Source organism: Balaenoptera musculus, chromosome 11 (assembly GCF_009873245.2).
Source record: "Balaenoptera musculus isolate JJ_BM4_2016_0621 chromosome 11, mBalMus1.pri.v3, whole genome shotgun sequence".
In the NCBI taxonomy this organism is placed as follows: Eukaryota; Metazoa; Chordata; class Mammalia; order Artiodactyla; family Balaenopteridae; genus Balaenoptera; species Balaenoptera musculus.
In genome coordinates, this window is record NC_045795.1 from 25,289,394 (window position 1) to 25,302,587 (window position 13,194).

The 13,194-nt window shown below is 43.5% G+C and overlaps 1 protein-coding gene across 1 annotated transcript; it reads left to right on the forward strand.

Moving 5' to 3' along the window:
* Window positions 1-2,237: 2,237 nt before the first annotated feature.
* Window positions 2,238-9,665, forward strand: IL17F (interleukin 17F). Its single transcript, XM_036868713.1, has 4 exons — window positions 2,238-2,294; window positions 2,652-2,735; window positions 8,023-8,228; window positions 9,401-9,665. Exons 1-4 carry the CDS (start codon window positions 2,238-2,240, stop codon window positions 9,663-9,665), a joined length of 612 nt encoding a protein of 203 aa, XP_036724608.1.
* Window positions 9,666-13,194: the final 3,529 nt, after the last annotated feature.

Here is a 13,194-nt window from a genome sequence, read left to right on the forward strand (position 1 = left end):
TGTAGAGCGCTGTAGCTGTCGGTGTGTTGAATGATAGCTCCACTTGGATTATTGAAACTCTTAAAGCCAGCAGCAGCTTGGGCCACAAGTGGTACAGGGCCGGTTAGTGCAGGGCTTCCACCATAATCAGCTGTGTGTTCATCATATATTTATTACTGGGTCCCCAAATGTTAGCCCATGATTTACAGTATAAGAAGGGTTTATCATTGTTAGACAAAACAATGATCTGGATCCATTGATGGAATTCAAACTTGGTGATGGTTGATTACTAGTTTGACATCCTGATAAGTTAGTTATTTTTACCTTGATGGGGGAAAACTTATGTGACCATTGGGCACATAAAAAATCAATGTTGCTTCCTTCTTACATTAAAAAAAAGTTATTTAATTTTCTCTGCAACCAGCAAATCCTTCTGTATTGAATCAGGCATTCTTAATTCAAGGTGATTTCCTTGTTTCTTCTTTCAGGAGAGCTGCTGTGGTCTTCTCTGCATTGAGGTATGGCTCTGCATGGAGAAGAGACTGCCTCAGAAAGTGAGTGATTCAGTCCACTCAACTTAATATGCTTTTAAGGGTCTATTGCACATATTGCTTTGGTAGCTTGTGTGATACAAGCAAATCTGAAAACATGACTCTTGATTTCACGGTGTCAGCTTCACTGAGTATATGGAAGAATGTATCCAGAGAGGCCTTGAAAATTCTCTATATGATGGACTCAGGGCTTCAGTCTGCCCTGAAATGGGTTGCCTAGGGGACTTGTCTTGAAATGGTGTATGCATAGAAAATATACTGTCTTAATTAATTAATTTATTTTAAAATTAATTTTTATTGGGGTTTAGTTGATTTATAATGTTGTGTCAGTTTCTTCTGTATGGCAAAATGAAACAGTTATACATATACATATATCCACTCTTTTTTAGATTCTATTCCCATATAGGCCATTACAGAGTATTGAGTAGAGTTCCCTGTGCTATGCAATAGGTTCTTATCACTTATCTATTTTATATACAGTAGTGTATATACGTCAGTCCCAATCTCCCAATTTATCCCTCCTTCCCTTCCCCCTTGGTAACCATAAGTTTGTTTTCTACAGCTGTGACTCTATTTCTGTTTTGTAAATAAGTTCATTTGTACCACTTTTTTCTTTTTTTAGATTCCACATATAAGTGATATCATATATTTGTTTTTCTCTCTCTGACTTACTTCACTCAGTATGACAATCTCCAGGTCTATCCCTGTTGCTGCAAATGGCATTATTTCATTCTTTTTTATGGCTGAGTAATATTCCATTGTATATATACACTGTCTTAATTTAGATTGTATACTTGGGGATATATATTTAGAGAAGGATGCTGACAGAGATTACTGGGGGGAACTGAAGTTACCCCAAGTCCATGAAGACCCCAGAGAACCATCCTAAAACATATAAGCAAGTGTGAGGTAGACTAAAGATGAGCACAGAGTAACGAGGGAGGGAACGGTGATTCAAGGAGGTCTTCTTAGGGGGGTTACATTGCTGATTGTCCCAGAGGGGAGGTGTAGAGAAGAACGCACAGGCATGGGGAGGAGAAACACGGGTGAAAGACTCGTGATCACAGAAGAATTTTGATCAATCTTGGAGGGGCTTCATGAACCCAAGAGCTGTTTCCTCTTTATTTCCTACATTTAAAGAAAATGGGGCAAACTTGTTCAAGCACGTGATGGGGGAGAGTAACCTTACTCTGCTAGAATGTGCCCTGCCTTATTAACAGAGCTTGTGTAATTTTACCTGATCTTAATGGGCATTAAAAAGTGTAAGTTATTGTTATTTCAGAAATGTCTGTGTATCCCTAGGCTGTAATGCCCGGCATACAGCAAGTGCTTAATAAATGTTGACCTGAACTGAACTAAGATAAATTAACTTTCTGCAGGTCATTTAAAATTACACATCAGAGCATTTAAAGGTTCTACTTGCTAATCCATTTAGTTTAAAAAATCAAACCATCTTCAGTCAGACACAGCCAAAATAATAGTTGTTTATATGTTGTATAAGTAATGATTATCAATCTATTAAACGCTGGTAGGAGTCTAACCATGGGGTTAAAACAGAATTAGTTCAGGGAGACCATGAAACTAACTGCCTGGGGATATAATTTCTGAATCTCTCACTGATGCCATTCATTTCTTTGGTTTTGTTTTTTCCATTCATAAAGTAGAGCTAAAGATAGTCCTCTGTTTAATACCGAGCCTCCTCGAAGGATGACTTATCCACTTAAATCACAGTTCACACTGCATGACTGGAAAGTAGAACATAAGGTGCGTGACTAGAGTTCTTAGCCATTTTGTGGAGGAACGTGAAAGATCATGGCAGCAGTTTGTCACTTGGTTCATCTCTGTAGTACATAAGTTAAGAAATTTGCTGTAGTGTGAAGACAATGGGGGTGGGAGTGGGGCAGAAGAAGAGGAAGATTTGGTTCTTTTTTCATCATCCCTTTTTAGGGTCCCCCTTCGACTCCCCTTCAGGAAGTGGAATAGGAAAAAAAAAAAACACTACATTCGTCAGTAACTCTGGGGCAACCACAAGTTAGACAGTAAGCAGGTCAATTGAAACAAGGACAGAGATTGCTATAAAACCGACAGTGCTCTCGTTGACACCACACGGGCACACACAAGGCAACACAGCACAGAAAGAGCTTCCTGCACGAAGCAGGTGACCAGAGCAAAGTGACAATGACATTGCTGCGTGACATGGCCGTGGTGAGTAGTCAGGATCATTCTTGTGTTGGTACAGTCATCCCTAGGATTTCAGGAAAGCAGATTTCTAAGGAATGATGCTAGATTGGGGTCTTTTGTGGGGTCATTTCTTTAAAAAACAGAGCTGACTTTAATGCTGATCACTGTCTGGTGGAGAAAAAGAAAAAATAACCAGAAATTATAATGGGGTGTAAAACCATAGCTCTTCACCAATGGCTCTGGCATAGCTGGTGTTAGCTTGTGAAGTTCTTGGGGTCACAAACTGGACATGGTCTCTCTTGTGGCCACCATTGTAGAGTTAAGTTGGCCCTCATCTCATGGGGGAGCTTAGCCAGCCTTTTAGGATCTGTACATGTTTATTTTAACCAAGGAAGCTGGGGCCCCAATAGGGGTAATGATTCCCCCAAGACGAGCAGATGACAAGGAGTGCCCTGGATGCAGGGAGTGAAACCACCTGGTGATGCACTTGGACAGCTCCTATGGGAGGGACATTTGCCCCATCTCTGAGAGCTGATCATTTTTGCATTGTCTCCTTCCTCCTGGAGGAGAGGCAGATGTTAATGTGACGGAAATCTACATCCCCTGGGTCTAGAATCTCACCTGGCAGTCGTCAGGTAAGACCTTCGAAGAATTTAAAATACAGCAGCATGAAAGCAGGGCTTGGGAAATCACTCACCATATTATTGGTTTAAATAATCCTTTTCTTCTCTCTTTTTACAAGCCATGCAACTTAAAAGAGCTCGGATTTCATAAAAGATCATGGCATATGGTGATGATAATACTATGTTATATTCATATATTGTTTTAGAGATGGTATGAAATGCAGCCAAGCGCAGTAGTTAGGGGGCATGGGCTTTGGAGTCAGGCAGACCTGGCTTCACCACTTACTAAACGTGGGATTTGGGGTAAGTTACTTAACCTCTCTGTGCATTCTTTTTTTTTTTTTTTTTTTAAAGAAGAGATGATCTTTTTTTAATTTTTTTTTTTTTTATTTTTGTCTGTGTTGGGTCTTCGTTTCTGTGCGAGGGCTTTCTCCAATTGTGGCAAGCGGGGACCACTCTTCATCGCGGGGCGCGGGCCTCTCACTGTCACGGCCTCTCTTGTTGCGGAGCACAGGCTCCAGACGCGCAGGCTCAGTAGTTGTGGCGCACGGACCTAGCTGCTCTGCGGCATGTGGAATCTTCCCAAACCAGGGCTCGAACCCGTGTCCCCTGCATTAGCAGGCAGATTCTCAACCACTGCGCCACCAGGGAAGCCCCTCTGTGCATTCTTATTCGTCTTATCTGTATAGAGGAATAATAATGGTCTCTCCCTCATGGAAGGATTAATCGATATCATTGAGAATGACTAAACCTATTCTCTGAAATAGCAGATATATGCAGGCATGGCTTTTAGTTAACTTGGCCATTTTAATATAACAACCAATAAGGATAGAGAAAGCATTCAATAAATGTTTTTTTTTTTAATTGAAGTAGAGTTGATTTACAATGTTGTATTAGCAACATTGATATATAGCAAGTGATTCAGTTATATATAACTGAATAAATAAACCATAATTTCCATTATGGTTTATTACAGGATATTGAATATAGTTCCCTGTGCTATACAGTACGTCCTTGTTGATTATCTATTTTATATATAGTTGTGTCTATATGTTAATCCCAAACTCCTAATTTATCCCTCCCCCACCCCCTTTCCCCTTTGGTAGCCATAAGTTTGTTCTCTATGTCAGTGAGTCTGTTTCTGTTTTGTAAATATGTTCATTTGTATCATATTTTAGATTCCACATATAAATGATATCATATGGTATTTGTCTTTCTCTTTCTGGTTTACTTCACTTAGTCTGATAATCTCTAGGTCCATCCATGTTACTGCAAATAGCATTATTTCATTCTTTTTTATGGCTTAGTAGTATTCCACTATATATATATATATATATATATATATATATATATATACACACACACCTCATCTTCTTTATCCATTCATCTGTCCATGGACATTTAGGTTGCTTCTATGTCTCAGCTACTGTAAACAGTGCCGCTATGAACATTGGGGTGCATGTATCTTTTTGAACTAGAGTGTTAAATATTAATATTAGTGATGTCATTATTTTTACCTCTGAGTCTCTCACCAATCTAGGGAAGTGGATTGGGATGACTTTCCCCATTGTACAGATGAACAACAGCTCAATGAATTTAAGTGATTTAACATCACTGGATACTGTATGCCCAAGAATGAGGACATGAATCTAGGTTTACTGGCTCCAAGTAATATTCTTTTCCTTGAATGGTTCAGAAGCAAGATTTCTGAATTTAAAGCCATTGTGTTTAAACAAATTTGTTGGATAGTTTTGTGTTCTAAAGCCACGTCTATTTTTGGTTTCTTTGAAGAAATCTGTTGGACTGTCAGCAAGAAACATGACAGGGCAAAGGACATTAGAATAGGATTAGAAATTGGAGGTGCAGGCACACAGGACATCCTCAATACGGTGATGAGGCAAACTCTTATGGACCAGGAGCTGCCCGGGTTCTGGAGCATGTTCCTACATGGGGTGAGCATGAATCACAGGTGGGTTCAGGGGACAAGTGTTCAGATGTTCTCCTTACGGGAGTTCACAGTGCAGTGCAGTAAGTAAAAGGTTGAGCAGAGCATGTTGGTGTCCTGACACTGCCCACCTTCAGCTGGTGCTTTCTCTTGCCTCTGTTTCCTATTGGACAGACAGGGAGTGATGTCCATTTACCTGCCTCGTAGGTGGCACAGAAGGATCTGAGACTATAAAATACTCTGAGCCTCTCAGAGAAGTGCTGTGCTATGTATCATTCTTAAGAACCAGCAAGAATCCGAGCCCCTGCTCTGTGTAGCATAACCACTAAAATCTACAGTTTCAGATCAACAGCTTCTTGGAGAAAACTAGAGTGGTTTGCAGACATCATCTGATTTCTGATAAAGGGCTATGTGACCTACAACACACAGGCAATTCTGACACATGGCTTAAAAGGCCTGGCTCCTCTAGTGAGACAAAGCTGAGGTGAAACACCGTGAGTGGCTCTATGTTGATGACAATAGTAATGATCTTCAATGGCCATGGCACTGACCGCAGACACCTTGTTCCAGTCTCCAGACTGGCACCAGCAGGCTGGTGAACCTCATCGCCTCAGACACAACTCCTGCACCTGCCTTATCGGGATAACTAATATGAGCTCTACCTGTCCTACAAGGTAGTTGTGAGAATCCAGAGACTAAAGAAACATGAAAGTGTTTTCTACAACACTCTAAGAATATAAGCAAATGTTTACAATAATGACTTATTAGAAACCTGGTAATTATTGCTAAATCATGTAACCCCATGGTTATATGATTTTGATAATGAAATTAGAAATGATTCAGTGAATATGATACAGAAGAGGAAAGAGGAAACACAAAGGAGGGATTTACCTCAGAAACGTAAGGAGGTGATGCTTGGGAAGCTAAGGGCCGTCTTGTCTAAGCAGGCATCCTTTTACTTTTTACAATGTCATAATGCTTTGTCTAGACAGAAGTTACATGAGGGCAAATTCCACATCTTTCCCGTCCACTGTGTATCATTAGGACAATGTAGACTTAACAATAGTACCTATACTGAATACTCTCCATGTCCCAGCCCTGCTCTTCATGCTATATATGGATCCTATCATTTAATCTCCACATTTGCTGGTGGAGGAAACTGAGTCACAGCTAGTAAGAGTCCAGGAACTGAGTTATGGACCCAGGACTTTTGACTCCAGAGCCCATGTCCTTTATCATCACACTCCAGAGACAGGAAGGAGTTGTTGAATGAATGAATGATTGCAGGAGACAAAAGTAGACACCTGCTGATTATCTGGAGGCAAATCAGCCTCATTCAGGCTTATCTGGGTCAATCTTGCTTTCAACTTCTTTTTAGTATCAGCTACATTAGTACAGCACTTGATACCATGACCTTTTTGTTTACTCTTATCATTTCTTGCCTCCAGCACTTGCAAAAGATAAAAAGAAGGTCCTTTAAACCAACATGTCTAAGCACCTTCCCAACCCTAACTCACGGAAGGTGTGAGCCTGAACGACACTGAGCCCCGAGGATGAAAGTAACTCACTTTCAGCCCTGGGTCTGCGTTATGTTGAGTATCGGTGATGAGGCTTGTCCAGCCCCAGTGAGGGTCGGTGGTCACGGTGGGGTGAGCAAAGCAGGTCGTGAGAAAGGGAAGCTGGAGAGATTTTTATCTCTTCCTTTATTTTAATTAGGTCTTCACTGAACTCTTTCTTTGTGCACTCCTGTAATACCAGATAAACTGGTATTTCAATGTGAGTATAAAAAATATATTTTCTGGAGCTAAAGAGAAGTAGTTTCCATTTCTCTGTCGTGCATCCTTAGTGCCTCTGCTTCCTTCAGTCAGCATGGGTCATTGGAACTCTGCTATAGTTGGTTTTGCATGGTGTTTTTCTTAATGCGTTGAGCTTAACTACGTTGTTAATGTAAATGTATCGTTTTGTTCATGCATTCACTCACCTGCTCTTTCATTCATCCAGAAAGTATTTTGGAACACCTGTTCTATGACATGTTCTCCTGCAGGAACTTACCATCTAATAGGTGTAGGTCTGCATGAACACAAATACTGTATGTCCAGACAATAAAGAAGGGCTGCTTGAGTGCTAGATGGTAAAAGCTTTATGAATGAACTACTTTCGGGACAGTTCCTGGAGGAGACCGAGTCCTAGTGGGGCCCTGACGGAAGGGGAGGATTTGGATGGATAGAGGTGGGGCAGTGTATTCCAGGTGGAGAGATGGCTGGGACGAAGAGTTTTGTGGAGGATTCATGGATGTGAGGTTGGAAATTAAAAGCAAGAGCTATCATTTCTTAAGCCCCTATTTTTGTTGTAGGTGCTTTACAAAGAACGTTTTATTTAATCTTGTGAATATTATTATGAAGCAAGTGTTATGCTCTGGCTGGAAAGAAGAGGAAACAGAGGCTCAGTGAGGAGACCAGGTCAGGATTTAAACCCAGTCCCAGATCGTGACGTCTTTCTTTCTCCCTGTTCAGGAGCTCTCGGACTGTAGAGGGCTCAATCACCAGGCTAATGAGTTTAGTTCTCAGGTTGGTACCCTGGTATCTTCATGTATGACTGTTCCTGTTGCCAGGTGAGGACCTGAGGTTCAGAGAGGAGCCCTGCTCCCATCCCAGGGATGCTGAGTTCAGCTGAAGCATGACCTGTCTCTTGTCAGCAAGTGACACCAGAGTCGCTAACCAGTCCCATTCTCATCTATTTCCAGGTCAAGTCCCTGCTGCTGTTGACATTGGGGCTGACCCTCCTGGGGGAGGTGGCAGCTCGGAAAACCCCCAAAGCTGGGGACCCTGCCCTCTGTCCCGCTCCGGAGGACCACACTGTGAGGGTTGATATCCGCATCCTCAGGCAGACCCAGGGCGCTCTCCTCTCACACGACTTCCAGAACCGCTCCAGCTCCCCCTGGGATTACAAGTATGTGCCAAGGAGACTGACCTCCACGTTCTTTTGAAAAACATGTTAATTTATTCTAACCATAAGTAGAAAATTTCAAAAACATAGAAAAAATAATAGTCCTTACATTCACTCTGAAAAACGGAAATTCCACGTTCCCTGGGTGCTCACATTTTCTTGCTATTTTGGGCTAAGTCCTCTTATGTGGTCGAAGGTCTATTTTGCTTCCAAACTCTCATCGACGCTTTGCCCTTTTCTGCTTCACGCAGCCCTGGATTTGGAATTTACAAACTTTCTGTGCTGGAAGAGAGGACTCTTTAAAGCAGCCTACATAATGGTCTCTGCATGGAGATAAGTGGGAACCAGAAAAGTCAGTTCAGAGAGAGCCACTCAGATTGGATTTCAGTCTTCAAGGAGTGGGGAGGAGGCCAGAGTGGAGGAGAAAGGCCAGTTTGGGAAGGGGATGTTCAGGGTCCAGACTTGGGATTTTGTCTTACATGGAGGTTCTCGGAACAGCAAGCACTCATTTATATGCTCTAAATATAAGTATGAAAACAGAGCCCGAGGACCATTAGAAGTGCTTCCGGGGCTGCCCGCACCGCTTGCCTTGGGAAGCGAGAGTGTACGCTGGCCAGCTGGCTGGGTTGGCTTTGCTGCCTTTATTCCCCCTGGCAAGGGGGCTATTGAGGGAGAAATTGAAAGAAGGCATTGGATTCACCGACCCCCCGGGGCTTTGGTTTTCTTTCCCAAGCAGCAGGCTTTGTAGACTGTGTACTGGGGGACCTCCTAGTGAGGTTCAGTCTCTAACCAAAGGATGAATGATGATTATAATAATACAAATGAAAAGGGAAATGAACGAAAAGATCTAACATTCATGGAATGCCAACGTTTTACGGTGTGGCGTTTCATATGCATTTGTATCACCGAGTGTTGGTAACAATCCCACGGGAGAGGAATTTGCGAACCCCCATTTTAAAGTTGAGGGAACTGAGGCCTAAGGAGTTAAGCACCCGCCACGGGCCGGCGTACTGAGTCCAGGTTGTCTGCTCCGCGCCTGCGCTGCCGCCCTGAGTCGCCCGGCACCGCCTCCCTGCAAGCGGACGCCCAGTGCCGCGGGGCCCCCATCCTTTGTGCCTCTTTCCCCGCCTCCCACCCCCGGTCTCACCGTCGGCTTCTCCCTGCTCCTCCTGCAGCATCACCCGGGACCCGCACCGGTTCCCCTCCGAGATCGCAGAGGCCCGGTGCAGGCACACGGGCTGCATCGACGCCGAGGGGAAGGAAGACAGCTCCATGAACTCCGTCCCCATCCAGCAAGAGTTCCTGGTCCTCCGGAGGGAGTCCCAGGGTTGCTCTCGCTCCTTCCGGCTGGAGAAGGTGCGGGTGACTGTTGGTTGCACCTGTGTCACCCCCATCGTCCGCTACGTGCGTGGCTTGAGGGCGGCGGATCAGCTCAGCTGAAGAAGCTGTAGAAACGCCCCTCTTTACCCAGCACTTTGCCATGAGTCCTGTGTGGTTCCCAATTCTCTCCACTTCCCAGGTCTCTTCATAAGATCTGCATGGGACTCTCAAAGCTCTGTATTAGATAGAGTAACTTTCTGGGGCTTCAGAATCTTTATACGGTCCTGAGATGTTCCAGTGTCCCACCCCCCTGAAAATAGATGGAGGAGAATGCAGGACCCTCACCTACTCTGCTTATGTGCTATCATGACCGCCTCCCAGCCATGCAGTCATTGGGTGGGTCCCCCTTGGTAAAATGGGCTTCTGCTCCACAAAAGGCAACAAATAAAATAACCACAATGTAAGAGTGTGTGGGAGGGTCTGTGCAGGATGGGGTGGGCGGGAAGGATGGGGATAAGGATCCAGCACCTGTTTATTAAGCATTTGCTAAATATAGATGAGGTTGGCCTGATATTTATACCTATAGGGAAACTGTCCATGTATTTATGATGTATTGATTATATAAAATTGTAGGAGAAAAATTAATATATCAAGTACTAATATAATAAAGTATTAATGATTGAAAAATGCTTCAGATGTTTGTTTCCAGTCTCAGCTTGTACTCACGAACCTTGTGGACCTGAAGACAATGAGATTCTATACACCTGTCATCTGTTTTTCATATTTCATCAGAGTGCTAGTGTCAGAATTTTTATTATTATTATTTGTGTGTGATCTTGGTAATATTAGCTTTTCCCCCCAGCTTTCTTGAGACATAATTGATAAATAACATGGTGTAAATTTAAGTGATAACAAGGTAATGATTTGATACATGTATATATGGTGAAATGATTACCACAATAAGGTTCCTTAACACCTCCATCCCTTCACATAATTCCTTTTTTGTGTGTGTGTGATAAGAACATTTAAGATGTACCCTTTTAGCAAATTTCAAGAATACAATACAGTATTGTTAATTACAGTCACCAGGCTGTACATTAGATCCCCAGAACTTATTCATCTTATAATTGAAAGTGTGTCCCTTTCATCCAACATCTCCCCATTCCCCCACACCCTGCCCCTGGCAACCAGCAATCTCCTCTCTGTTTCCATGCCTTGGAGAGTTCCTCTATTATTAATGGTTCTTGGGGGTTAGGAGGAGAGTTAAAGAAAATGGTGCAAACAGGGCTCGCATTCCCTAGTAACTCTTTACTGCTCTGTCTTCCTGGCTATATTATTTTACAACGTGAACATCTATTGGCCACTGTGGTAGCTACTGGAGACACGAAGAAAAGTAACAAATGCACATGGCGGGGTCCATGGTCTTGGTAGCGGCTGCCTGCAGAGCCCCTGGTCACTAGGGCCATGGCGGTCACTCTGCATCTGGAATCACTGGTGGTCTTTCATGAATCTCTTGTGCTTCTTGAGGACACAGGGGCTTCCAGATTTTGGTCTCCCTACCACTCAGAGGCTCACGGGTCCCTCTCTCGCCCAGATGCACCACATTTCCTCCTTCACTGCTACACTACTGGTTCAAGGCACATCTGTGTTCTGCTGCCTTTCAGTCCCGGAGAGGGGATGGGGCATCAGTTCTCACTCCCACCTGCAACTTGGCTTGAGGATGGGCAGCGGGCAGGAGCCCGGCACCCATTTTTCACTCTTTAGTGGGGGCAACTTTTACCTAGTCCGTAGGTGAGGGTGAGGATGGAGGAGCTGGTAAGCGGGCTCTTCTCTTTGCTTCAGAGTCTTTCACGTATGGTGTAAACATTGATGTTTGTACTTAAAATGCTCAGCCTCTTGGAATCTAAAAACCATTTTCTCTCATAGTTATCAGCTTCGTAAGTTTGCTGTGAATCCCACAAGTCCATACTGGAGCAGAAATCTGTGCAATGAATCTTCCTTTCCCTGTTCATTTTGGCAGTAATAGCTTTACCCTGAGGGTAGTACACACACAAAGCCTCAATCTGAGTGGTGAGAGAAGTATAGAGGTGAAGGACATTGCAGAGGAAAAAATTATGCCTCTGAATGTATCAAGATATTATCTTGTTACACGTGGTCACATGTAATTTCAAAACGATGTGCTAAGTACCATGATCAAGGTCTGAGATTTAAAGAAGACACAGAGGATGACAGCTCACCAGGAAATTTCGGAAAGGAGATGACTTTTGCACTGGGTTAAATAAGAGTTGCTCTAGAGGAAAATGAGGGAAGGGCATTCCTAGCAAAGGGAACAGTATAAACAAAAGTGCAGAGGCACAAAAAAGCTTGGTGTGTTAAGGGAGAAGCATATGCCTGGGATAATGTGGACACGGGGACACAGTGGAGGATGCATAATAAATATTTCTTGAGAGAACGATTGAAAACATGAGTGAATGAATGAACATGGCAGTAAGCAAAGGACAGTAGGCAGAGGGCCCCCTTGTGGATGGTTTTGTATGCTCTATTACAGATGTTATAAGAGCACAGCTGTATTTCATAAGAGAATTTTGGTGGTAAGTGTATAAAAGGGATGGAAACCAGAAGGCCGGTTACAAGGTCAGAGGGAAGGCAATTTCTCCTGTGGTAGATTCACATAGTTAGAGCTGGAGGGGCCCCTGTAGATCACCTGTCGACCTTTTTTATTTGCAGATGAGGCCCAGATGAATTAGGTGGCTTGCTCAAGGTCACCTGGGTAGTTAGTGACATAAGCAGGTTCACTGACTCCAAGTTCGTGACTTTTCATGTTGGTTCTATAGCGTTTCCAATAAGGGCTCTGGGAGCCGTGATGAAGGACCTCCCCAGCCCACATCTCCAGGTACATTGTACGTGGCGCCCCCTGGAGCCTGGGGCCCTGAGTTACAGCTTCCCTCTGCGGTTGGCTGCTGTTCAGGAAATTGCAGGTCTTCTCCCACTCACAGGGTGGCACACTGCGCCGGTTTGTCCCCAGATTCCCTAGCATAGGTGCCTAGGGAATGATGGCTCCCTCCTGGGGGACTCTGTCTTCCCTGGCAGCCACCTGAGACCCTCCTGTGCTCCTCAGCTCTGCGCCCAGCTTTCTGGGACTTGGAGGTACCTTGTTTTGCCTGTAGGAGAAGTGGTCAAGCTGAGTGGTTCAGGCGTCCAAATCCAATCACCATATAGTGTGTGGAGAGAGGAACTTTTCTTTCCACATGGAAACTTGAAAGCATATAGACTTTTCTTCTGATATCCAGTTCATACTTATGAAGACTTGGCTGAGGAGAAAAACACATTCTCAGTCTCTCTCTTTCTCTCTCCCTCTCTCTTCCTCCCCAAACCTGGATAGAAGTCACCTGTATTTATGACGTCACATGGGAGAAGTTTCGCTTGTAATTTACAGTGAGGAAAATGGTTATGAAATTGGTTTGTCTTTCTTTCTAATAGGAGAGGTAGAAAAAATGTGTTTAATATTTAGACAGCTCTTGATTTTGAATCTTGGTTCTACTATTTTCTGGTTGTATAAATCTAGGCAAATTAGTGGTTCTAAGACTCAGCTTCCTCTATGTTAAGTGGGGATAATAGCTATTTTAAAGAGTAGTGTAATATAATCGAA

Coding starts and splice junctions, on each gene's coding strand:
- IL17F (XM_036868713.1), top strand. CDS start 2,238: ATGACTTATCCACTTAAATCACAGTTCACACTGCATGACTGGAAAGTA. Junction 2,736..8,022: donor TGCTGCGTGACATGGCCGTG/GTGAGTAGTCAG, acceptor ATCTATTTCCAG/GTCAAGTCCCTGCTGCTGTT. Junction 8,229..9,400: donor AGCTCCCCCTGGGATTACAA/GTATGTGCCAAG, acceptor CTCCTCCTGCAG/CATCACCCGGGACCCGCACC.